The sequence below is a fragment of the Synchiropus splendidus genome, chromosome 3 (genome assembly GCF_027744825.2).
Source record: "Synchiropus splendidus isolate RoL2022-P1 chromosome 3, RoL_Sspl_1.0, whole genome shotgun sequence".
Lineage (NCBI taxonomy): Eukaryota > Metazoa > Chordata > Actinopteri > Syngnathiformes > Callionymidae > Synchiropus > Synchiropus splendidus.
This window is the reverse complement of record NC_071336.1, coordinates 3,484,921-3,511,916: the sequence shown is the minus strand read 5'-3', so window position 1 is coordinate 3,511,916 and position 26,996 is coordinate 3,484,921. Positions and strand designations below refer to the sequence as shown.

The 26,996-nt window shown below is 42.6% G+C and overlaps 1 protein-coding gene across 7 annotated transcripts in view; it reads left to right on the top strand.

The window, feature by feature from the left end:
• Positions 1–26,996, top strand: part of LOC128755661 (coiled-coil domain-containing protein 149-like) — a 46,338-nt gene that overhangs the window by 15,177 nt on the left and 4,165 nt on the right. For 3 of the 7 annotated variants that reach the window (XM_053859544.1, XM_053859543.1, XM_053859548.1), the window contains exons 2-11: positions 6,827–6,988; positions 7,816–7,854; positions 7,993–8,100; positions 8,182–8,298; positions 13,346–13,518; positions 13,592–13,664; positions 13,878–13,962; positions 15,342–15,486; positions 15,556–15,632; positions 17,497–17,571. In XM_053859544.1, coding sequence (XP_053715519.1) covers positions 6,827–6,988; positions 7,816–7,854; positions 7,993–8,100; positions 8,182–8,298; positions 13,346–13,518; positions 13,592–13,664; positions 13,878–13,962; positions 15,342–15,486; positions 15,556–15,632; positions 17,497–17,571 — 1,054 coding nt within the window. Of the gene's footprint in view, positions 1–6,826; positions 6,989–7,815; positions 7,855–7,992; positions 8,101–8,181; positions 8,299–13,345; positions 13,519–13,591; positions 13,665–13,877; positions 13,963–15,341; positions 15,487–15,555; positions 15,633–17,496; positions 17,576–26,249; positions 26,869–26,996 lie in introns of those variants that run through there. The other 4 variants (XM_053859545.1, XM_053859546.1, XM_053859547.1 and 1 more) reach the window with 3 other exon arrangements.

Here is a 26,996-nt window from a genome sequence, read left to right as displayed (position 1 = left end):
ATAATTGACCTAAGGACCAGGAGTGCTGTGTCTTCTTTCAAGGCTGTAACTATACAGTTTATAAGTCCTGGGACATGCAGAGCTTGTGTTTGAACTGAGTTGGCAAAAGTACAGAGAACAGTGGGGAAAGTTTGAAAGAAGCATTAGAAGAGATGTACGAGAGGTACAGGAGTCATCTTAATATGGCAGACATCACCACAGATGTGTCAAATAATAATAATAAAAAAAAAAAAAAGATTTTGCAACAATATACATGGATCCTATGCTTCAGGCATAATTTAGACTTGGTCGTCAGCAAGGGTCTGGCGATTGGCACTGTAGCATGAAGAGGTTTGAAGAAAACTGTATCGGCTTCCACTAGGTCTCCGAAGATGACCCTACAGATGAATAAAAAACAGAAAGCATTGCAGCTGCCTGAACACAGATTCACAGTGACCCAACATGTTGGGACTCTGTGTTCAAAACAAGAACACAGAGGTTCTTTTAACAACAGCAAGCAGTCTGTGCAGTATTGGCTGATCACAGGAAGAAGTGGTGCCTCATGCCTTAAAATTCAGAGATCGCCATTCCTGAAACATTAAAACAGATACTTACCCACTAGCTCATTTACAGATGCTCTGAGTGGCGACTCACTCACCACTTTAACCACTGAGGAGAAGAAAGGGGGTTACCAAAACATCAGCTAAAAGCTAAAAATATGAACAGATTCGGAGAAGTGATATGCAGACAGGCACCGATGGATGGCATTGAACACAACCAATTTTCTTGATCCCAGATTTAAGGACAGTTTTGTCACATTGAAAGGAAAAGGTGAAATGTCGTGTGAATGATGTACAGCAGGGGTAACCAAACTGTTCTGGCCACAGTGGGTGCAGGTTTTTGTTCCAACCAAGTTCACACAGTTTAACCAATCAGGTGTCAGCTGAAAGTAGCAGCAACTGACTGACAATCACTAATTCAAGATTACCTGGTTGGTGAAGCTGTGTGTGCTTGATTGGTCGGAACAAAAGCCCACACGCACTGCGGCCCTTTCTGGAACAGTTTGGTGACCCCTGATGTACAGAGTCTGCATCCTGCAGGACTTCCAGGTTTGTAAGCCACACCATCAATCCAACCCAGACAGCAATCAAAGACATTAAAAACAGATCTGAAGGGACAGCTACCAAATATTCAACGAGACAAAAAGGTTCAAGGAAAAGCTGAATCAGCTGCATCTGTAGATGACTGATACAAAGCTGAGGTTTAAGAATGAACTGCCTTTATGTGAAGCCATGCCTGAGTTCAGAGACTTCAACATGGTGGAAAATGCACAAGAGTGCCGTGCCTACTTTTGCCCATCTCGACAAGAGATATTTGTGCATAGATGATTCAAGTTGCATCTCAGAGTATTTATTACATCAGGGCAAATTTGCAACCCAACCCAAAAGAGCAAGACTGACAGAGCACCACATTGATATGCTTGTGTTTATTGCATATAAGCTTTAAATCACAGAGGGAGACGTAAAGTTCTAAAATCCAGTTGTTGAAACAATTCCATTTTCCGATCCCTTGTGTGCCTTTAAAAGTAGGGGTAATATGGCAATATGTGGCCCACGAAAACAGTATGATCACAATGCACGATATCTGATATAATGTGAGAAATGTCAATGATATATCACTATGTACCACTGAAAAAGAAAACAACTGCAATAATGCATTTATTCCACGTAGAAAGGAAACATGAAGGATAATGAGACGAGCAGGAGACTGGGATTAAGTCAAGATCACAAATTGATCAGATCATAAATATAATTTGAAGAAATCATGCCATGAACTTGAGATGTTAAGAAAAAACTCCAAATTAAGATGATCAACATCTGCCTGTTGCCTTGATGTACATAAGCCAGCCCGGGTGCCGCTGAAGCAACGCAACACACAATTTAATTCACTATTTGGTTAAAGTGTGTTGCCAAAATGTAAAAAAAGAACGAACTCAAAATGAATCCTCAATTAATGAAGAAGTGTGAGTTACTTTTACGTTAGCATTGCCAATGTGAGTGGCATCACACTAGAAACAGCAACACACGTGCTTCGATTCAGAGCTTGTTTATTCAAACTTTCCTGTCAAACTGCCATGATCACACCAATGTGTCAAGTGAATGCATTGAGGTGATGTTTGGAATCTCGCGGCCGCTGTCCAGGCTATACATCGCATCAAAGTTACTTCCGGGAGCAGAGTCCTTGGCTCTTTCTAATTGATGAAAACCAATGTTTTTTTGTTGTGCAACCTTTTAAAGATGTGGAGCTGAATAGAACAGTGGCGGGTGTTCCATGGTGGCACAGACTCATGGTGCATTTTTGCATTTGAAAAACGCATGTTATTACATCACTTAGGACATCTATCTTTCCCCCATATTTTTTCTTTTTGTGTGCTTTTACCTCAGACAACCAAAAATGTTGGAAATGTGGCAATTTTTGTTCATCCAGTTTGTTTTCTTCTATTTTTTTTTTTTCGCAAAACAATAATTGCTTGTAATACTTTTATATGACATGGGTGAGATTTTCTTTGGGAGATTTATTTTTTAATTCCCAGTGATTATGATTTTTCTATTGTTTATTCATCTGTAGTTGTATCTTTCAAGTTAATAAAAGTTTCTCATTCTATTTTAAACATTGTCATTTTTCATCCCCTTTGTATCAAAAAATCAGTGTGTTTTCCAATCCCTACCTGTCATTGTCTATCACATCGAAGATCAGGTGTGACAGCTGTGGCACTATGATGAAGCCCAGCTGGTTGTGATGCGTTCACTCCTCCCTATTCGCTGCTCACTCGGAAGCCGCATGTCTGCTGTGGAGGTTCTTTCAATCAGTCATGTAAAGTTTGCATCCTGCAGCACTTGCATGGGAAAATGCTATGCAGGAATGCACATTAAAAGACCCTGATGCCACGAAATAAATAGGCCATTTAAAGCACCAGCACTTGACAGAGCATGCAAAGTTTTCTGGGCGTCATGATTGGGAAAACGATGGTTCCTCAGCAGCAGGCTGTTCGTGCAGCTAATTCTTATCAACACTCTCCGGTCCGAGTGTGACTTTCAGAAAAATATTTATTAATTATTATTTTCACCAAGCTAGATGTCCAGTCAGGTGTCGTTTACACGGAAGCGAAAACGACCGAATCCATCACCGTTTTGGAATTGAGTGCAGCCTTCGCCAGCCACCTGATTCTAGTGCTGTGTTTAAAAAATCGATTTTCCGATTCTGAATCGATTCGTATATCAATTCCATAAAATCGATTCGTAGGTCCAAAGATCGGATTAATTAATTTACGTTTTAACACATATTCTCTGGGTGAAGTGCGCATGCGCGCACCTGGGACACCAAAGTCAAAACAACATGCCTCCTCACAGTGGCAACACTAGCAACGTTCAGACGCGACCAAACCAAAAACGCGCTCGACAAAAGCATAGCAATTAGCACGTATGCCTAATGGAGGTACTGGACGTGTTGCAGTATTGCGGAAATATGACCCACCTCACGAGTCACGTGACGCGACATCACCCAGCGCTCCTGTCCAAGCCATCCACCGGGCCACAACAAATGAAACTCGAGCGAACTTTACCACTACCGGGTAATTCTACACGCTCTGTCAAAATAACTGAAGCGATTGCGGGCTTCATTTGCAAAGATATGCGCCCGTCTTCCGTCGTTGGAAACGAGGGCTTCAGGCGGCTAATGAAAGTAACAGAGCCTCACTATGTTACGGTGTCTCGCAAACGTCTGTTATCCCAAACATGCACCAGTCAGTCAAAGAAAACGTGAAAAGTAAGCTTCAGTCAGCAGTCAGGGGGGCATTACAAGTGATGCGTGGACATCTTCGCAATCTTACACGAATCTGACAACTCACTATATTGATGAGGAGTGGGACTTCTTGTCGTACGTACTACAGACCACATAGAACTGTTTACATACTGACCAATGACCGTCAGGTTGCTGTGAAGTCAGTCACCAGCACTCTGTTTACATTTCAATGGCTGAGAATATCTTTTTTTCATTTTGGTAATAAAATAAAAACGCATTAGTATTAAACAGCAGCATCTTTTGGGTGAATTTTTCATGTCATATTTCTAATAATGCACCAGTCCCATGAGCAGTCACATCTGGCGTTCTGTGTCTGGATCTTTATTATCATTTACTATGAATCCTTCATTAATTTCCTGTTGAATGTCAATATGATACTAGTATTAATACGTTGTGTAACTTGTCATGTGATCATGCCAACAGCTCAGAAAATGGTTTAAATACTAACCTGAATCGAGATCGGATCGGATCGAATCGAATCGAATTGAATCGTGATAATCGATTCTAAGTCATGAGAATCGGAATCGAATCGATTCTTGAAATTAGAATCGATACCCAGCCCTACCTGATTCTGAAACTTTTGAATAAGTTTGAAGTGGAAACTTTAGTAAATCCAGTCTTCTTTGTCTCGGAGTCCCGCTGCAAGTGGCCATTATATACATACGTCATGGACACAGCAGCAAGTCTCTCGAGATTCACCAAACTGCGACTCCTCACATTGAATTAAAAGTTCCTACATTCTGCAAGGTTTTTCTTTTTTTTTTTTTTTTTTTCATTCTTCAAGAAGTATATAAAAACGTGCCTGAATTAATTTTTTCACATCATGTACACTAAAGGACTCACCATTTTGATTACAAATTTATATGGAATCGATGATCTGCAGCAAATACCCTGACTGAAGCATCCATAATTACAAATAATACTAACCATGTTTTATGTATTAACTATTCAAACTGCTGCAAGTAATTTAACCATGTTGTTGTTGTAAGTAGTTTAAGACTTAGCGCTGAATGATAGATTGTTAGCCTATCTACATCATGATATGATAAATTAAGAACATTCACGATATTAACATCACAGAAACAACAAGTTGCACTGTTGATGTGACTTGATCATTCCGACTGCGATTGCACAGACGGTGTTGTGTGGGAGAACAATTGATTTAGGTACAACTTCAGAGACAAGTGCCTGTCCTGTCCTCCACATGGTGTGTGTTCATGGACAGAAAAACGCGCTGGTGACTTCAATGAAGCATACAATTTAGCAACAATTTATAATATAGTGTTGTTCATGAAGAACACCTTTGTGTTATTTGCCCATTTATTTACGAAATTGTGTTGCTTGTTTGCTGATTGTAGTAAAAAATGGAATTGCAATTTTTTTCTGAGGTTATTGGGATATCAATTTCATTCATGGAAGGACTGACATAATTCCATGCTGTGGACATGCCATTGCAGCCACTTCAATGTTTTGTTTTTTTCAGCATGTTCCAAGAACAAACATGGCACTGCCACATATTTCACTTTGAAATTTCAATTTTAGCCTTGGAAATCTAAGCATGTGCTTTTATGCGGCATAATATGATGTTGATTGTGGGGGGTTCATTCTGGGTCCACACATGATAGTTGAAGCACCATAATAGAAGAAAAGTAGCAACACCGTAATGTAGCCCCGGGTTAGCGTAGGTCATCAGATCAAATCAGAGTCTGTAACTGCTAATGTAGTATTGAGCATTTATTTGAATTAAACGCATCGAAAACTACAATTATGAAAAAAAAAAATCCTTCTCTGTCGGGACAGACGCGTAGTTGGATTTAATCACATAAACAATATGAACTCTTGAGTTTCTTTGGTGTTGTGGAATTTCTTGACTTCAATAAACAGACAATTCTCTTTCATGAACATTTATTGAAGAATGTTTGCCAAGAGAGTGAGAATTCAAGTTTACAGTATGAAGTTGAAACTCTCACTGAGGAAAGCTCAGTGACCATACACACTCGACAAACAAAAGTTAACAAGCGAGAATGTAGCAACAACCTTGAGCATGAGACGCTCAGTCTCTGATCACAAGGAGGAATGGTGCAACCAATAACAATGAGGCAGCCTTCACTAGTAACTTTCCATTTGTCTGAACAATGTCAGTAATTTTCCATGAGTCTGTACAGTAACAATAATTTTTCAATCACATCAGTTAACTGTACATTTAAAACTATGATCATGAACTCTAGAACACTCTGCATCGGTGTCCGGTTTTACACACAGCAGAGATGCAGTCCATTCACCATGTTTCAGTTGCTCTGTCACCACTCCCCAATTCACTGCACGGTGTGTACACGGTGTGTATTGTGTCGATGGTGTGTATTGATTAATTGTCAAGCGTGATGCAGAAAAACAACTGTCAACGGTGGCGTGGCTAACGAACAAATGCTAAACGGAGCCAACTGTCGGTGAAACCATTGCTAATTGAGTTTCTAGTTTGCTAAGAGCAGCCGAGTTCTGTTGTTGAGGACCGCAGGTGCGCAGGAGCTAATCGCGCACCAGGACCCATATATTTTTTCCCAGGACACGTAGCCAATGAAAAGGGGAATGGTCTGTCTGGTTATAAGGCAACATGCTGGTATTTTACAAGTGATTAATTAAGTTTACATTGTGGGTTTCATCTGATCATTGTTCAGTGAAAAGAGAATAAAATGTATTTATTTTGTTTTAAGCACTTTGCCTTTTTTATTGTTTGTTATTTATTTGCCTTAAAAGTTGCAATGCTTTCTATTCAATGTTAGTCAGTGTTGTGTCATTAATCTTTTTTTTAAAAAAGTGTGATTTAGTTGGAGAAAAAAAAGGAAAAAAAAAACAATTAAAAATTGGTATCAGCCTGTTAGAGGTTTCAAAAATCGGCATCATCCTAAGAAATGGTGATCAGTGTACCCATACAAAAAACTCTTTTTCTGTTGTCACTACCTGTGACCTTGTGTCATCTCTTTTACAGTTCCTGGTATGCAAGCGGAAGTTGGAGAGTAAGAAAGAGGCCTTGCTCATTCTCTCTAAAGAGCTGGACACATGTCAACAGGAGCGAGACCAGTTCAAACTGATGGCCAACCAACTGAGGGAGCGACACCAGGGACTCAGGAAAAAGTACACAGAACTCCTTGTGCGTCCTCAAGTCTTCTAATGATATTAAATTGGGACTGTTCGACATATGTTTTATGAATTAAATAAGGGATATACTTACGGTGGCTGAGAAGTGCAAACCACATTTACAAACTTTAGACACAAAATTACAAACTCAAACTGTAGCTAGGCCCCCAGATGCTGCCATATACCAGCGTAATCTAGCAGTCAAGCTACAGTCGAGAATCGGGCGTCCATTTTTTCATGTTTTCCACACGCCCAGACGCCCTCCTAGTTAAAAGCCTGGCTCTGGAGTACTGAATCCCTGGAGTACTTGCCTACGTCACACAGCTTGCCCTGCATTTCTAAGCTTCTCAATGTTGCATCTTGCTGCTCACCATTCCACTTCACGGTGAAGACTCACAAAACTCCTCCCTACCTCATTCCAGCTGGTTTGCAATCAAATGTCATGTCCAAAGGTTACAGCAGCTGCGAGATGACTTGTTTGCATTTGGTTGCTCCTCTGTTTGGGTTACACTTCATAACCCTAATCTGTATTTGATGAACAGTGAGGTCGTTCAGTGACTGTGCTTCCTACTGCAACTTGCTCATTAAAAGGACCATCATCTGGCGACAGTGCTGCAGCTTGGTCCAGACTGGCAGAAGGCACTGGATGAAGTGTGTCAGAAATGATTTTGATTGTTTATATCATTGACATACTTTATGCTCGATACAGTATATGATGATATAGCCTGTTATTGCATTGTACTCTTTTTGAGAAAAAAGATCAGGTTTCATCTGTTTGAAAAGCAGTTTAACAAATAATTTTGAGAGGTGCTCGTCTAATGTCTTTTCTCCTTTCTCCAGGATGGCGACTCGTCTTTGCCTCCTGAAAAGCGCAACCAGGTAACAAAGTGAGACCCAAGAACTTGTTGATGCAACATTTGTCTTGTGCGTTGATTAACTGAGCCTTCTTTCAAATTCATACTGAATTACTGTACTCATTACATTCAAAAGAAACTGTTTTGCCATACATCATTCTAGGTGAATCTGGCTCAGATGCTGCGGGACTGTCGAGAGACAGTGAAGCATCTTTCAGAGGAAGTGAAAGAGCTAAATCAGAGGCTGGCTGAAGCTCAGGGTGATAACAAGGTGAACACAAGTGAGCTCTTCATATCCTTGTATCAGGACAGTGCATATATCTGGCAATTGTTTTTTGTTATTCTTTAACAGTTGCTGAGGATGACCATCACCCGACAAAGACTAGGAGATGTGGAGGTTGGCGTGCGTCACTTCCCAGCACATGAACGTGATGATCTTGTGTGTCTGCTTGAGAAGGCCGGAATGCAGGTTTTTTTTTAATTATTATTTATTTGAAGATTTAAAGAGAACTCGACTTATCAGCGGGATTATTTGTCATTTTTGCATTATGTTAGATAGTAACGTACAATTATGCACAGGCTTGAATCACCTCTGGTTTTCACTGAAAGTGCAGTGATGGTTCATGTGCTCCAAGTTCTTGTCTTGGGTTTCCACCACTGCGTGCCACTTTCCTAAAATAGTGATGATATGGCACATTGGCAGAAATGCACTCTTCATCAATCTACAGTGCAGGCTGGAAGTCAATTGAAAAAAAAAGTAAACTACTGTGTGCATACTTTGACTCTCCTTTTACTCTGAATCATATTCTCATGAGTCGGGTACGTTCTCATATGAGAGAACTGTCTACTGATCATTATCTGGTGGTGAGTTGGCTCCGATGGCAGGGGGATCCTCGACCGACCCTAACCCTAGACCAACCAGGTAAACCCAAACGAATATTAAGGGTGAACTGTGAACGTCTGGAGGACATAACTGTCAGAGTTTTCAACTCACACCTATGGGAAGCTTTCTCCAGCATCCATGTGGAGGTTCGGGACATCGAGCACAAGTGCTCTGTGTTCAAAGCCTCCATGGCTGAAGCTTCAGTGATGAGCTGCGGCAACCCAAGGACATCTTGGTGGACACCAAAGGTCAGGGAAGCTGTATGACTTATCGAGACCTTGTGTTGAGTGGGACTCCTGAAGCAGTTACAAGGTACTGGTTGGCCCGAAGGGCTGCTGCTTAGGGTGTGGGAGGAGTTTGGAGAATACATGGAGGAAGACTTTTGGTCAGCACCAAGGCACTTCTGGAAAACGGTCAAGCATCTCAGAAAGGGGAGACAGCAGAACACCCAAGCTGTTTACAGTGAGGATGGAATGCTTTTGACGTCAACTGAAGATGTAATTGGCTGATGGAAAGAGAACTTTGAGGAACTCCTTAACACGGACATTCCACCCTCTGTAAGGGGGACAGAGCTGGGGGATGATGGGCAGTCTTCGTTGATTTCTTGGGCTGAAGTCTGTTGTAGTCAAAAAAGCTTCATGGTGACAAGGCTGTGGGAGCTAATGAGATTCGTCCAGAAATGCTGAAGGCGTTGGGAGTGGAGGGGCTGTCTTGGTTGACACGCCTCTTCAACATTGTGCGGATGTCTGGGTTGGTAGCGGAGGAGTGGCAGACTAAGGTCGTGCTTCCCCTATTTAAAAAGGGGGACCAGAGGTGTTACAATGACAGAGGACTCACACTCCACAGCTTCCTTGGTAAGCTCTACTCTAAGGTGCTGGAGAGGGGGGTCTGATCAATTGTTGAACCTGAGATTCAAGAGGAGCAATGCGGGTTCCATCTTGTCCGTGGAACTACAAACCAACTGTTTACTCTCTTGACAGTTCTTGTGAATGCCTGAGAGTATGACCTGCCTGTGTACATGTGCTTTGTGGACTTGGAGATGGCATATGACCGGGTGCCTGGGGACAAGTGGGAGGTGCTTTGGGAGTATTGTGTCCGAGGCTATATTCCAGGACCGGGAGTTGTGTCCTGATCGTTGGGTGGAAGTCTGATGTGATTACAGTGGGGGTTGGTCTCCACCAGAGTTGTGTTTTGTCTCCAACCCTGTTTTTAGTTTACATGGACAGGATTTTGAGGCGCAGCTCTGGTGGTGAGGGTTTGCGGTTTGGTCGCCTGAGGATCCAGTCACTGCTATTTGCAGATGATTTGATTCTGTTGTCCGGCCAGCGGGTTCTATGGATCTCAGGGCGTTGAGCAGAAGAGACCGCAGTACAGAAAATCACAGACGTGTGGGATGTTACTTAGTTTATTTCAAATCAGCATCAGCATCTAGTTGTCAATGGTCAGCATCAAAGAAATCAAAGTACAGCTTACATTTAATACACATTTGGACCGAGGGCGTTCCCCGAATCCCTTACATCATCCAATACACACAAGGACCGAGGGCGTTCCTCAGATCCCACACACAATATTACACACAAACAGAAGACCATATTAAAATGTCCGATCATTGGAAGCGCTATATGATTTCCCAGAATCCAGGACGTTTGGCTGCACCACCTTGACCTGACATTACAGATGATAGATTTCCTGTTTTCTTCCGAAAGAGACCAGGTCTGGCGCATTTGGAAACTTGGCTGAACATTCTGTTTGTGCAAAAGTAACCATTATTGTTAAACTGACTGAGTTCAGCATGGGTGAACCACAGTTCATCATTCCATTGGTGTTGGGAAACAGATCATACTTAAACTTAATTGTTTCACAGGTTTCTAATGAGATATATTGATTTATTGTACCACAATTCTCATGGCTTCATCACTGTGTGATGAGTTCTGTTACTTGGGAGAGACTTGGAGTAGAGCCCTTGCTTCTCCATGTTGAGAGGAGTCAGTTGAGGTGGTTCAGGCATCACATAGGGATGCCTCCTGGACGTCTTTCTTTGGTGGTGTTTCAGGCACGGCCTGCTGTAAGGAGACCGAGGGCTTGTCCCAGAACAGTAGGAGGGATTATATCTCAACACTGGCCTGGGAGCGTCTTGGGATTCCCCAGTTGGAGCTGGTGGATTTTGCCTTGGAGAAGGGCAATTTGTGTGGCCTACTTAAGCTGCTGCACCCGTGACCTGGCAATGGATAAGCAGATGAGGATGGATGAATGGATGGATGGATGGCATATTCATAGAACTTAAGTTACACTCAGGTAACTACTATTTATATGTCATAGGTGCTCCAACCTCTAATGGGGTGCACTATTGGTATACACCGCAGCGAAGACCGTCAAGATGAGTTCCCTTCCAACATGGTTAGAACCAGCCGGATAAAAAAAAATCACTTCACATAAGAGCCATCCATCTCAGGGTGGTCCCGATACACTCTGTTGGACCGAATGGGCCAATCCAAGGTCCAGTTCACAGGCTGAGTGACAAAAGGAGACGAGCAGGGAGAAACAGGGTGGAGAGGTGCAACCTACCTGGACAGAGAGGTAAACAAATCATTTCTCATGCACAAGGCGGAGTCTGGGTGTGGTTTAACCAACAAGAAAACTTGTTATAGGGCGGGACACGCATATAGAATTTCACTCGACATACAGAAAGCTAAGTGATCAAATAATGAGCTATCTGTCATGTCCGCGTTTTATATGTCTGTATTGTTATTGTCATTTCCGTGATCTTCTTCGTTTTACCCCAGCCCTTAGATGTTACTCCCGGTCTGTGTTCTGGTTCCGGTGCCTTCCTTTGTTCCTGTTCGTGGGTATATATCTTGTCCTTTGTCTATTAAATTATTATTTTAATCTCGTCTCCGTGCCTTCTGTCGTCCAGCAATCATTTGCACCTGGGTCCAACCACAGACAGCCATGACAATATCATGTGAGTGATGGGTCAGACACACCACAAAATGTACAAATCTATTGTGAGAGTACCGTGTGCAATTGACTTCCAGCCTGCACTGTAGATTGATGAAGAATGCATTTCTGCCAATGTAAGTGCAATATAAAATTACACTTAAAATGCACAGAAAATGTTGGCTTGTTGTGTTTTATTCAATTTCAACCACATACCTTTTAAAGATTCTCGATGTGTCTCATACATTTCCAAATCTACTTTCATTTGTGATGTATTTTAAGGAAGAAATACTCCTGAAATAGCCAACAAAAAAGACAAACGATTAAGAAAAATAATCGAACGACAAAGTTATGTTTCAGTTGCATTATAATGAACAAAAAAATGATGTCAGTGTATTTAATCCCTCCAGGAGTCAGAGTAAAACTATAAAAGTTTTACTCTGACTCCTGTAAGGCCTCATAAATACAGTCCAAGGGCCGGATTTGGCCCCTGGGCTGCACTTTGCCCAGGTCTGTTCTAGATAAACAAGTTATTTACCTCACATCTTGTTTGTCTCCAAAATCATTATTTCTTATGTTTAAATATAATTGTTAACTAAGTGTAGAGATGAGAAATTCAGTGTTTCACATCTCTGGTAGAACCCCAACGTGTCTGACAGACTGCTCTGCCAGCTTTACTTAGGAGTTAAATTGAGCCATCTGTCTGCTGTATCTCATGTCTCTTAACAGTTTACTATTACCATGGACCAGTCTAGACACATTTCCTCGATGTTATTGAAGAAATATTAGAAATAATGTGAATAAATGATTATTTAGTCATATTCTATTCTCGAAATCATTATAGAAAACTGCCAGTCCTTTGTCTTGTGAAATGAAAAACCTTTTCACAATGCTCTACTTAAATGGTTGTTTTCCATTGCTTTATTGAAGATTCCGCTAATACTTAGACCACTTTAGACTTTGCTTTGTTGATGGTCCCTAACTGATGCTGGTTTCGTAGCATTAGTGTTGCCTGTGAGAGTATGTCCGCGAACAGTGAACCCTAATCGGGGACGCGGAGGAGGATACTGCGGCCAATACCAGAGCGGAGGTCTGTCCAATATCCAGCTATTTTCACCATGGTGTTTGCTGAGGCATCAGCCAGCGGGAGACTAGCATGTGTTGATGTGCACCAAAGCAGACAACCAGAGACTCAGAGTTGACCAATGTAATTATGAAAGGTTCCCTGTATTAAAAGTTTAGAACTACGATCGTGAACCAAAGTCCACTACACTCAATACAACTGTCACGCGCCGGTTTTCGACTGTCAAGCGGCGCAGAGCTGGACAGCGCAGCACGCCGTCACAGTCTCATCATGTTCACGTGTGCAGCGAGTGTGCCGTGTGTTTATCAAATTTATCGTGAGATGCACAATTGTCATTATGGAGATTGTATTTGGCAGTCTATCGTGTACGATAAGTTATCGCCCATCCATAATCTGGAGAGGTCGGACGCAGTGCATAAAGGAGTTTCAATGTCTGGTGGAGCATTGGTGCCAGCCATTGTGTTGAAGTGGTACAAGGGAGCACAAACTTAAATTAAGTTAATTTTCTCCTTTCCTATGACACTAGTCACAGTAGTTGGAAATCTATTCCACAATGAGTAGACTAGAATTGGGTGACGTTTGTTTGATGTGTGTTTGCATTTTCCATCACAGATCAAGGAGATGGAGGACAACATGAAGGAGCTGATGGACGAATTGCATGATGTGAAGGTAGAGAGCTCTGTGTATAAGGAGAAAACTGAACGCCTTAACTTGGAACTCAACCACATCCTGGGCAATCATGAGGCCCGGATCATTGATTTGGATGCCCTCTGCATGGAAAACAAGTCAGTTCTGATATTATTCATCTTTGTCTCAATCCTTAACCCATATATGTAAATGTCGTGCTTACCTTTGAAGGTACTTGCATGAGCGTTACAACCACTTACAGGAGGAGGTCAGTCTACTCAAGTCCAACATAGTAAAGTACAAGGTAGGAATGAATATATATATATATATATATATATATATATATATATATATATATATATATATATATATATATATATATATATATATATACTGTTTGTTTTTTTTGACAGTGATTACAGACTTTGACTGCAGTATGGGTTATTGTGTTGAAATAATCGGAAGAAAACTTTCCATCATCCCTGTTTTCTATTGACATAATTTGTATTTCACACAGACAGCATTGGAGAAGAAGAGAAACTGCCCCGTGAATGGAAATGCCAATAAATGCCTTATGACTGGGGTCATCACAGCCAAACAAGGTGAACCATCTGAACTAACTACTACTTATGTCCCTTTTCCATTGCAATTTCCAGAACTTGGCCTGAAATGGCCTGGCGGGGCCTAACTCTGCCCCTGTGTGATTTTCCATTGAAACAGGTACATTATGCAAAGCGGTTTAACACACGGACACAGATACGGAGACAGAGTTGCAGATGCCTGTCTGTTCTTTAGGGATAAAGTGTTACAAGTTAGGAATTTAAATCACATTGTTTTGTACGAATGATGAAATGGTTAATTGTTAATTATCACAACTATTATTAAAAATCAGATTTTGTGATGTGACCAACTAAAATACATAAAACATAAAACAACAGTATCATTATACTGGAGCCGGGGGTTATAAATCTGTGAAGTGAGAGGCAAAGTGTAACGTTTCAGTCTGTCAGGATGCACTACCTGGGGTTTTTCGGAGGAGTCCAAGGCACTAACAATGCAATATGTCATGGCAGACTCCCCTCCTGAATCCATCATCTACATTATTCGGTAGAGACCTTTCCATTTGTTTTCTGCTTCTCATGAGCCTCTCTGGCATTAAATTTAGTGGGTCCAAAAGTAGACTCCAGTCTAGTAAACATGCCTCAAACATACTCTTGGAGAGAACCACTTCCATGAGGAATTACAGTTGGCACCAGAACATCAGCCGGAAACCTGAGCTTCCGGTCCATGCATCAAATAAAAAGGTGAAAAACCTATTCTGGCATTTTTGGAAATGTTTTATGGGAAAGGGACCTGTGGCACATAATTATCAGAAATCAACAGCAGCATCTTGGCCAGCTGGTCAATCAAGGTCCTCTTATGTCACTCCACCATCCCACCTCCCACCGACCTCAGAATCAAGCTGACCTGCACGTCTCTGGGTCCTCGAGACATACTGTACAGGTCATGAATGAAGGTGGCAGGCTGCAGCCGATCACCTTCTCAGCATAACGCACAATGTCATTCAGTCCTGTGATCCTGGCTTTCTTTGGAACAGGGATGATAGTGGAGGATTTAAAACAGACAGAAACATGACAGGACACCAAGGATGCAATGAAGATGTCTGTGAACACTAGAACCAGCTCAGTAGCACAATGCTTCAGGATGGCAGGGCAAACTCTATCTGGACCTGCAGTCTTCCTGAAGTGAGTGCGCACGACCTGCTCCGTGATGTCAAGAGAAGGAGGGGGGAGGGAAGGGGGTGGCTCATCAGTGACTGCAATCACCACTGATAGGACAATAAATTTGTCAGGAGGATATTAAAACTGACCTAACAGGGTGTGTTCTCTCTGTCCGTTTGGTTTTTATCTTGCTGCTTTATCCACACTGTCTATGTAATGCTCCAGGTTAGTAGACATACAGTATTTTTTTCATCTTCTAGTCCAGGAAATGCTGTTAATGGATCAGAGTTGCAGCCTGCCTGCCACCCCTCAATCCATCTCTGACCTGAAGTCACTGGCCACAGCCTTGCTGGAGACCATCCATGACAAGAACCTGGTCATTCAGCACCAGAGAAACACCAATAGGCAAGAATGATCATGCAAGCAAAACCTGATGATTTTTTGTGCTCAAATGACCAAAACGTTGTCTTACAGAATCTTAGGAAACAGAGTATCAGATTTGGAACAGAAGCTGAAAACCCTGGAGGTTTCGGGACTTTGGAGTTTTCCAGGTAGGTTATGTTTTTCTTTGGTTTGTTCTCTTTATTATTAAAGTCATTCACGGCTTTCGTCCATTCATTGCATTATTTCAGTAAAAACCAGTGGGTGCATTCACGATAATAACTAAGTGAGGTAAGAAGACAAAGTGCCATTGAAAAACTTCCGAGATATGATTGTTCTTGACTGACCATGGATTATAGGAACCCATACCTGGAGTGTGCGTGATTGGTCCCTAGGTCATGGTCTAGCTGCTGGGCAATATTTGCCAATACTCAAAGTTCAAATTCCTTTTTGCCCCACTTATCATGTCCATTCTGTGTTATGCCAGCATCTTTGCCAGTGCCCACCAGAAGTGTCACACCATGCAATATTTGGTGGTCATATAAGTCTACCAATCATCCCTAATTATGTCCTAAAATTGATGGAGAAATAATATTATAATTTGAAAATTAGTTGTAGATAGTTAGATAGTAGGAAATATATGAGCACGTTCTTATTTCATATATATTCATCGTCATATTCACAGGTTAGCCATAAAGCCATAAGTATATGAAATCAGCGACACTGTTCATATTTGATTTAAATCTGAATTGAGGTAAGTAAACCATTTTAAAGAAAACTCTGAATTTTGGTGACATTTCTTTTCAATTTTCTCATTTTGGGCACATTTAAGTAAAGAAATTGGTACGAAATATGTACAACTCAGCTAATTTATTAACAGGCAGTGAACAAACATTTTCTTATTATTAATTATTATTTTTCTGTGCCTCTGTGTAGAGACAGAGAGGCACAGAAAAATTAGGACATATCAATTATAGTTTTAGTCTGATGTCAAACGGGCCACGAAAACACAGGCACCGGGCCGCATACAAGGGTTAAACCCCTGTATGTCTGGTGTAGAGTGTAGTGGTGTAGTGTGTGGAGCTGAGTAGATATGTCCTGCCATGAGACCATCATTCTCAGCACCATAAACTGACTGAAAATGATTTTCCATTTGCCTCATCCAGTGCAGTGCATTTCTGTGCCTCTCGTGTAGAGACAGAGAGGCACAGAAAAATTAGGACATATCAATTATAGTTTTAGTCTGATGTTAAACGGGCCACGAAAATACAGGCACTGGGCCGCATACAAGGGTTGGACAAAATAATGGAAACACCTTAAAGCTTCTTTAGCCATTATTTTGTCCAACCCCTGTATGTCTGGTGTAGAGTGTAGTGGTGTAGTGTGTGGAGCTGAGTAGATAGGTCCTGCCATGAGACCATCATTCTCAGCACCATAAACTGACTGAAAATGATTTTCCATTTGCCTCATCCAGTGCAACATCTGAGTCAATAAGTCTGTTGACTATGTTGATCCACACTTTGCTTGCTGAATGGCCGCAGATAATGCTGGCCATGCAAGGAATGGGTAGTTATTACATTCCAAGAAATTTGATTCTGTTATGTTTGGCTGTGGCAGAAAAATGGTTTATGATACAGGAATGAATGTTCATTTCTCAGGCAACAGCTATAGTGATGCAAAAGACATCTTTGGCTTCGTGTTGTATGGTACAACTACATGTTTTTGTGCCCTTGTATTGAGGCCAGCCTACTGTGGTCTTTTGGTTTTAATTTGTGGTATCTTAGGTCATTTCAATAGAAATAATGTATTTGATAGACCAGGAAACCTACCTTCTTACATCGGACAGAATATGTTTGTGTGGGTTAACATTTCTGTAGCAAAGGGTGCTGTACTGAGAGATTTCCAGCCATCACTTATGACGACAGATGGCACATTACTGAGGTCTCTTTTTGTGAATGTGATTCCAAGTGAGCAAGCAAACATTTTCTCTTCACTTAATCACTCACTGACGACATTCTGTTGGGTGCTTCATAGGCTTGCACAAAGACTCAGCAATGTGTGAAAGCCTGCAGCCAAAGCTTGATCCGACTCGAGACACATCTTACACAGGTGGGTAAGTTATGCTGCTGAACATCTGTGCTATTCGCTACCAGATTCTTTAAATTGGCCCCTGAAAACTTTGATTTCTCACTCACAACTCATATACTTCAGGTGTTTTGGATCCAACTGAAATTGTGCTTCCTCCTCAAAGTCTAAGGTCGGCCAAAGACAGATAAAAATAGATAAAAGTAGTGAGGAAAGAACGTGCTGTCATAATGGCTGAGTGGATGGATCCAAGTGCAACTAGTGTGGTTGGCAGAGCACACGAACAACGAGAATAACTAAGAGAATAAGAGAATTTAATCGAATAAACAATAAAGACAGACAAGTAAGGGTAAATAAGGGCACCGGAAGCCAAAACACGAACTGGGAACAACACACAAGGAAAGGGAAGAAATCTGCAAAACAAGAGAGAAACTGATTAGAAATCAACGTCCTGCTAGAACCGGAGTTAAGCTCAACGTGGTGGCGACAAACAGAAAGCGCTGGTTGGTGGTGATTACACACGCAAGGGTTAAAAGGGTTACGGGTAAACTGAGGAGTGATATTACTAAAAGTTGTGACACACGGACTGAATTTAAGAGGAGGATAGCGAGAGAGAAACTAGAGAGAGCGAGGGGAGAAAACTATGGGTGAATGAGAATTCGAGCGCGTACATAATTTGGAAATCAACAGGGTTTTAAGGAGCAAGAACATGGAAGTCTTAAAAAAGCTTCACCTGAAGGAACGAAACACTACAATCCGGCACAAGTAGCTGGTGTCGGGAAGAATATATTCACAAGGAAGGGAATTAGCAAAATGAGCGCCAGCTGCATATGCCTGTAAAGATGGAGGTAAGGCAGGAAACGGAAACAAGGGAGATTCACAAAATAAAAGCACATGAAAAGAACGCAGAGATAAAATACAATAAATATATAACGCCTACTATTAAGGATCTCACGTACCTTATAAGCTGGGTGTTGATTGACGATGATGGGAGGAGGAGGAGCTTCAGAGGCTGCATAGAGTGAGGAGAAGGTGGCTGGCTTGAGGAGAGAGACGTGAAATGTTGGGTGGATGTGCAAGGAGTCCGGGAGCTTGAGACAGACGGCTGAGCGGTTGATGACCTTCTGAACTTTGAATGGTCCGATGAACCTAGGTGGCAGCTTTCGTGAGAATTGAGGACCCCTGTCGGAGACCATGTCGCAGGGAAGTCCGTGGAGACGGAAGACGTGGTGCACCAGGAGTTCTGCGGTCTCAAGGGCAGAGGGGAGTTTGGGCAGGGGAATAAAGTGCACCATTTCAGAAAAACGGTTAACAACCGTCATGATAGTGGTGTGTCCGGAGGAAGGAGGCAGGCCAGTGACAAAGTCAACTGTGATGTGAGACCAAGGATGGCAGGAGGACGGTGAGATGCTTTGGCCCTGTTGCAATTTGTGCAGGTCTTGCATAATTCCTTGACGTCCTTGGTTAAGCCTGGCCACCAGAAACATTGCTTGATTAATGATAGAGTGCGGAACGTACCAGGGTGGCAGGCGAGTTTTGAGGAGTGACCCCACTGTGACGTCCGGCTTTGTGTTCTGGCTCCCTGGACGGTAGGTGATAGAAAAGTTAAAGCGACCCAGGAACAGGGCCCACCGAGCTGGGTGAGAGTATAGCCGCTTTGCAGTCTGTAGATAGGTGAGGTTTTTATGGTCGGTGAGCGCCATGAAAGGAGTCTACGTGCCCTCCAACCAATGACGCCACTCCTGGAGAGCAGCCACCATCGCCAGCAGTGCGCTCAGCTGGGGTGAGTCGCCTTGAGAAAAAGGCACATGGGTGTACCTTGTGGTCCACGGGGTCTCTTTTGGAGAGGATGGCTCCCAATCCTGACTCGGAGGCGTCTACCTCGACGATGAACTGGAGTCAGGGGTCGGGGTGATGCAGGATTGGAGCAGCGACCTTTCTGTTGAAATTTGAGAATCCCAGAAACTGTTGACGCTGTTTGCGGCTGTCTGGAGTCTTGCAGTTGACTACAATTTCGTGGCGCTGTTGTCTCACTGTCTGGTACAACAGCGCCACCTCCAGGGACAAGAGCAGACTACAGTCTATCATGCGTTCTGCTGAGATGGTCGATGATCGATTGCAACCTGCCACCTCTTCAGGACCTGTATGCCTCTAAGACCCAGAGACGTGCAGGTTGGGTCAGAGCCGACACTTCTCATCCTGGACATGGACTGTTTGTTCCTCTTCCCTCTGGCAGGAGGCTACGGTCCATCCGGATCTGAACCTCCCGTCACAGGAACAGCTTCTTCCCCTCGGCCGTCAGACTGTTGAATTCGTGAACCGCCTTGTTATTTTATTTTATTTTATTTTATTTTATTTTATTTTTTGTCAGCACTTTATTCCAAAACACTTTCCTTGTTAGTGGGCTCCCCACTGACCATGGCAATAAATTAAATTCTGATTCTGATTCTGATTTTGGCAGGGTCAGGGATGAGACATCCCTCAGCCATGATAAATCCAAGAAAGCTGACCTGCTTTACATGAAACTCACACTTCTTCTTCTTTGTCAGTCCGAAAGGCATAACCCGGTACTCAAAGTGTCCCAGACGAGTCTTGAATGCGGTCTTCCACTCATCGGAGGTTGCGGAGGTTGAGCTTGGAAAAAATGGTTGCTCTGTTAAGTGGCTTGAACGCCGAATCAATTTGAGGGAGAGGATACAGGTTTCTAACTGTTTAGGTAGGGCTAGGTTTAACCCTCTGTAGTAATACAAGGACGCAGTGATTTGTCCTTCTTACTGACAAAAAAGAAACCGGCTCCTAATGGAGAGGAAGAGACCTCCGGCTAGGGAGTCATTAATATAAGTTTCAAGAGCTTCTCGTTCTGGTTTGGACACTAGAGGGTAGAGGAGCTACAGGAACCAGGTTAATTGGCGCAATCGTAGGGACGATGCAGAGGAAGTGAAAGAGCCTGGTACTTACTAAAGACTAGCGCTAGGTCATGGTAGCACGAGGGAACGCAAGAGAGATCAGGAGGAGTTGGAGGAGGAGAAGAGGCAGAGGAAGCAGAATGGAGACAGTGTGCATGACAGGGAGTGCTCCAACCTGTGACTTTAGATGATGCCCAGTCGATGTTTCTATTGTGAAGAGACAACCAAAGGAACCCGAGCACCAGTGGAGATGAAGAGGAAGGAAGAACCAGGACGTAGATTGGTGTGGTTTCCGGAGAGCTTTTTCCAGAGAGTTGCAGGTGCAGTGCAGTGAGTGACACGAGGGAGGGAACTGCCGTCAATTGCTGACAGGGAGCGCGGGCTGTCCAGCCTGACAAGACACAGGGAGAGAGACTCAGCAAATGAGGCTTCTATAAAGTTGTCGTCAGCACCGGAGTCAATGAAGGCCTTGACGGAAGCACAATTATTGTCTTGACGCAGGGAAGCGGAGAAAATAATTCTGCCTATTCTGGAATAAATAGGAGAGCTGACCTTCTTGGCGGAGATGAGTGGAGAACGGGGACCTCTGGGACGAATAGGACAGGCACAAATGTTATGACCCGGTCGGCCACAGTGCAGACATAAACCACGTGGCGTCAGTCTCGTGCTCCCCAGCTGCATGGGTTCTGGGAGATACCCTGGTGTAGTGAAAGTGGAGGATTGTCTGGTCACGTGGATATTATGAAAAATAATATCACCTCGAAATTTTGGGGCACCACCTGAAATATAGTTTTCAGGAGACTATTAAGCTCTCTTGATTAACACTTTGAGTAATTAATTAACTGTGGTAACTTAATTAATTATTAGCGTAATCAATCTATTTATCTGAAGTCACTACTTTAGTTGTGATGTAATGTCCTTTACTGATCAGAGGCTCTTAGACTGATTATAATACACTCCAAAGTAAGGTGATCAAGACCAACGTAACTTTATGAATTTGTTTAAGAATAAAAGAACAGAGAGAAACAGGAAAGATGCAAAAATAGAATGAGATGATCCTGACAATATTGCGATGGAAACGCAAACCAGTTATGAAGCAATGTCAATGCTGTATCACACACGTGTGTAACTGATGGGAAAGTTAAGACGTTCTAGTCTAACTGTCAACCTCAGGCAAGTAAGAATATTACTAAACTCCAACACACCAATCTGTGCAGAGATGTCAAGCAGCGGCTTACTTTGCCGATGAGTGGAGGGATGGGTGGGATGGTTGGATGAATAAGAGGGAGATGAGTCGATGAAGAAGGTCGGTCAGGAGATGAGAGAGGAGGCAAGAGGCTTTGGAGGGAGGTGTCCTGGTTTTCAGCCGGGTGACTGGGAGGCGATGAGGATCTACATCTTCAAGTGTGGATGGCACTCTCGGATCGTCTTCCGGACCGTTGAGGATCTTTCGTCGCAGACAGGGTGATCGTAGCTGACAGAGAACGGCGTAGAACTGAAGGCGTGTCTTTAACTCGTGCCAGGTGATTCACCGGTCTGAACAACCATCTAGAGCTGTCGCCTTAATGACAAACTCTAAGTAGCAGAAGGTTGCTTGAAGTTGGACTTGCATGCTTGTCACGGCTGCTGGCTGCGATCACGTGGTGTGACAAGGCCGTTCCTGGAGGCAGCTCTGGCTTGGCAGACCGCTGGACTATGAGGGTGACATGCAACTTTGAAGAAGTTCCTCGGTCACTTAGATGTGTAGCGAGTGGAGCGCTGGTACTGCTTCAAGGGTGGAGGAGAAACAGGAGTCTTTGCAGGAAACTTGGGTGTCGAGGAAGTTGGTTGTAGGAGGTGAAGGAGCCAGAAGAAGAGCAAAGAGGACAAAAGAGGCAGAACCTCTGTAAACTGGATCTTTTAAACTCGCAGACTCATCCACTGATGGCAAACTTGCAGAGTCCAATTGCCCAGTTTTGGTTGGCTGGATGAGTTTCATCACCTATTGCTGATTGGATGAGGGTTCCCAAGCCTGGCCTCCTCCTCCCCTGGTCGTAAATTCCAGTTTGCAGATGGGATATTGTAATCCTCCCAGAGTTTTATTTGACAATAAAACATAAAAACAATAAATAAATAACAATAACTATATAAGAACAGACGGACAGGTACAAACATGACATGTGCCAGACTTTGGTTCATAATTATGGTGTTTACTTCTCAAATACTTCTACCAACTTAGTAGTAGGAGTTAAATAATACTAAAGAAATTTCGGAGATTGAATCTGTCCACATGAAGTTTATGTGTACCAACAAACTTGGATCAGATTTAGTAATGGACATGTGATCCGACTTCATGTGTGCTCTTCTCTCGAGTGGGTTTTGCTATGTAATTGTTATCAATGCAATCACAACCCAGGAGCAGCAGTGTAGCCATTCCCTGCAAAAGGGGCCCATATCAACTTCTATTCATGCGACGAATGGTCGTGCATTTTTCGCTGTCAGAATCTCTGTTGTCTGTCATAGAATTCTTCCAGTCACCAACGTAGCTTGGAGGGAGTTTTTTTTTCCAACATTACATTGCTATTGCTATTTATAACCTGTAATGTGGTTCTCCTCTTTACTACCGGTGCTATGCCAGAAAGTGGCTGAGATTAACTGCCGTTTGAGGGACTTGAAATAGCAATTGACATGTTGTTACAAGTAGAACAAAAGGAGTTCCATCCCATGCCTTAGTGAACCCCGGTCTCTTTTTTACACGATGCACTGTCAACTTCAGATATGCCATGGTAGGCAGAACATATGTTTCAATAGAAAGTTTCACACGTCAACATGCAATGCTGAAGGCTGCCTTTTCCCCAAATCTCAGCAAGTAGTGTTTCTGTTTGAGCTGACTCAATACAGTCACTGAGAAAAAGGAAACCATCACTTAAACTATATAAAGAACATTCAAAAAGAACATCTACTAACCCGTGAAAAACGTGCTCACATGTCCGACTGGCATGCACTACTTGAGTTCCGCGAGCAACGGATATCAGTCATTGTGTCATTGTGTTGTTTCTTTTGGGATTCTTCCGTGAAAAACGTGCTGAAAACCGTCACGTTCACCGCATCGACTCTCATTTAAGCCGTGGCGGTGCGCCACCATCGTCAGCACTGTAGAATAATAAATAATAATAAAGACAAAGGTGCTTTTTTCCTGTCTCGCTATTACATCATGACTCAGTGTGTTTCAATAAGAAGCATATAGTGATCAGAAAGTGAGCATCAAAACGTACATTCACACTTTTTAAAATGCTGCGTTGATTCTGGACACAGACGTCCTCAATAAATTCCAGAACAATTGCCAGTAATGATGAAAATGACGCTGGTCGCGTCTCTCACCAGCTGCGAGCAGGTCTGCAGAACAGAGGACTCCGCATCTACAGATAGAACATGAGATATGGCATGTCACGCTTGTCCAAACCAGATGTAGCGTCCATTTGCTGGCTATATCCACACTATACATTGGTATACACAATAAAATGAGTAACAGACATTTGCACCTTTTTTAGCATCTCTAAAATAAGTTCCCCACATTTGATAATGCACTCAAGACCCACGACTCAATCTTGTTCAAACAGATCTCTATTTACATGCATCGAGCAGCGATTTTATTTCATTTTGTACAGCTTCTTACTCAGCATAACATCTAACACACTAAGATCAACTAACATTTCAAATAGTTGTACAATAGTGCAAATATTGATTTGACTACGGACTGAGGACATACGCAGCAATGGTCAGAGCACATCTGTCCTCACTCGTGTCATCAAAGCCCAAAAACGCCTCGTTCACCTCACAGCCTGCTTCAGTGTTAGTCACATAGCACAATATGAAAGAAATCTGAGCTTGGTTTGTGACATCTGTGGTCTCGTCGACTTCTACAGCAACAGGTGGGGCTGCACTTATCTCCTTTTTAATGTTTCTAATGACATCAGCAACTGCTTCAATCAAATCATTCTGTATTCTATTCGACTAGCCAGAAAGTGGGTGTCCTGTGATGCCTAACTAGCTTGTCATCTTTCTCAGCAAAAGCATGCAACAGTTCAACGTAGTTGCCACGATTAGCAGAGCCTGTACTGTCATGTTTGCCTAAGGTTCGACCCAGGTGCAGATGATTGAAGGCTGACAGAAGGCACTGACAACGTGATTAAATTAACAAATTTAATAAAAGACAAGATACAACAAGTAGACGACGAAGACAGCAACTGAAGGCGCCGGAGCCAAAACACGAACCGGGATATACACAGAGGGACTGGGGAAAAATCTGGAACAAAAGAGAGGTAAATCAATGTCAACCTTAAAAAATAGGGAAAACACAAAAAACGTTCGGATAATAACTCACGAGATCCAATTAACTAAAAGCGCTATGTGGAAGAGAACACTCAAATTCACACGCAGGGAAAAAATATACAACAATCATTAAATGAAAAGGTGAGTATAATAAGACTCGCACGCAGTCTGACAATTCAATTTAGAAGAGAAGAACTAAAGCGGAGTGAGTAGGAGAAAGCGAAACTAAGGAAGCGGCTGAAGAGGAATTCAAGCGCACACAAGAATCTAGAAAGCTGCGGAATACAAGATAGGTTAAGTTGCGGGAGAGTTACCGAATGACACAATGAGTTCCAGCTGCGCTGCCATTAAGCTGGAAAGGATACAGGAAACGGAAACTACAGAGGGTTAACAAAATAAAAGCATGCGGAACAGACAAAGAACAATAAGAGTGCGGAACATGACACGTACTCTCGTCATTTCCATGGAATGGCAGCTGCTGTTTGGTGAGGAAGCAGATGGCAATGATAAGATATTTTAAAATCTCCCGGTTCTCTTTTACCTTGGCATTGTGGATGCTGATGTTGAGTCGCCGCTGTTCATCCAAAGCCAAGTTTATCCTGGACATCACGTTTTTAGTGCGATCTGGCTTTGAATGTGAGTGGTCAACCACTCACGTTTTAAGAGGCTTCTCTGCAAAGTCTTGCAGTCAGGCCACAGTATCCCATCTTAGTCCAGACATTGTCACAAGACGAGAAAAGAAGGCAGGAAAAGCAGAAGAGGCGGTTTCTTGCTGGACGTCCATGTAGCACACCTTTTCGTGTGTACCACTTCGTTTGAAAAGAGCGGGTCTTCCGTGCCGTAGTCTGAAGCAAACCCTTCAGCTGCGGTGTTGATGTTCCTTTAATTATTACTTCCTTCTTTGATTGAAAGTCCAGTTTAGAAAAGTTGTTTGAGTTTAGATATGCAATCCTCCATTTTCCAACTATGGCCAAATTAGACTGTCGTTTGTTGTAATTTTTTCTGTTGTCGCGAGAAGAATCCCCAGGATCACGAGTGCCCGCTACCATGAGGCAGGAGAACTGCATGCCTCACTTTGTGGCTTTTGGCGGCCGTTTTATGATCGCTCAAGACCGCACAAGAAACTAGTAACACACATACAGTTGTTGACAAAAAAAACACTGTTCATTATATCTATCAGCTATACAATAGCAAAAGTGTTTGAACATTTTAATAGCAACATTCAGAGAGACAGCAATACGTTCTGCATAGCATGCCAGCACAGTTAGTGGAGTCATTGCGCAATCTATGGTGAGGCTTAGCAGGTGGCTGCCTCACTGCGCTTCTCTTCTCAGTATTTGAACAGTAAATGTGAAAATTCAGCGATTTTGAATAAAAACTGGTGTGAAATTAAAAAAAAACATTCATTGTGTAAATCAGTGGATAAATATTGCCATTTAATATAAAGTTTGTAATTTTACATTTTTTTCTTTCCACGATTGACAGGTGAGGCCCTGCCTCTCAGTACACATGTCATGGCTGCCTATGTGGTCAGACCCAGTACCCACGTGTACTGGTTGACAGAAGGCTTGGAGACAAGATTAAATTAAGGAATAAATAAACAATGACGAGATAAAACACAGACGAACAGGAACGAAGAACAAAAGGTGCCGGAACCAGAACACGGACCGGGAACTCCACGTGGACAACCTGGAACAGGAAAGAGAATTATAATAACGCTTAAATGGGGAGAACACACACGCACAAGGAAATGAATATATCAGATAACAAAAGTGAGCTCTATAAAATACTCACGCACGAATCGACCGGAGAATGAAAGTGAAAACAGAAAAGAAGCGAGGAGGACGAGAACTAAGGAGGCAGCTGAAAACGAAATCAAGCGCGCACAGAATTTAGAATATTCAAAGAAGAGAACGAAAGGAACGAGAGAGTCTTGGGAGAGTTTACCGTGGGAACGCTAAGTAACCATCTGGCGACAGAAGCTGGCATCGAGGTGTTGATATATATATATATATATATATATATATATATATATATATATATATATATATATATATATATATATATCAACAAAAGCATGGAAAACACGGACACAACAGTAACAATAAAAGCATGGAGAAAAGCTGACATGACAACATAGGTGCTTCTCAGTATCAAATTGCCTATTGTTTTTTGTGTGCATATCAATTTGGCACTACTTCTGTGAAGCATCCATCTCCCCACTCTCTAAAT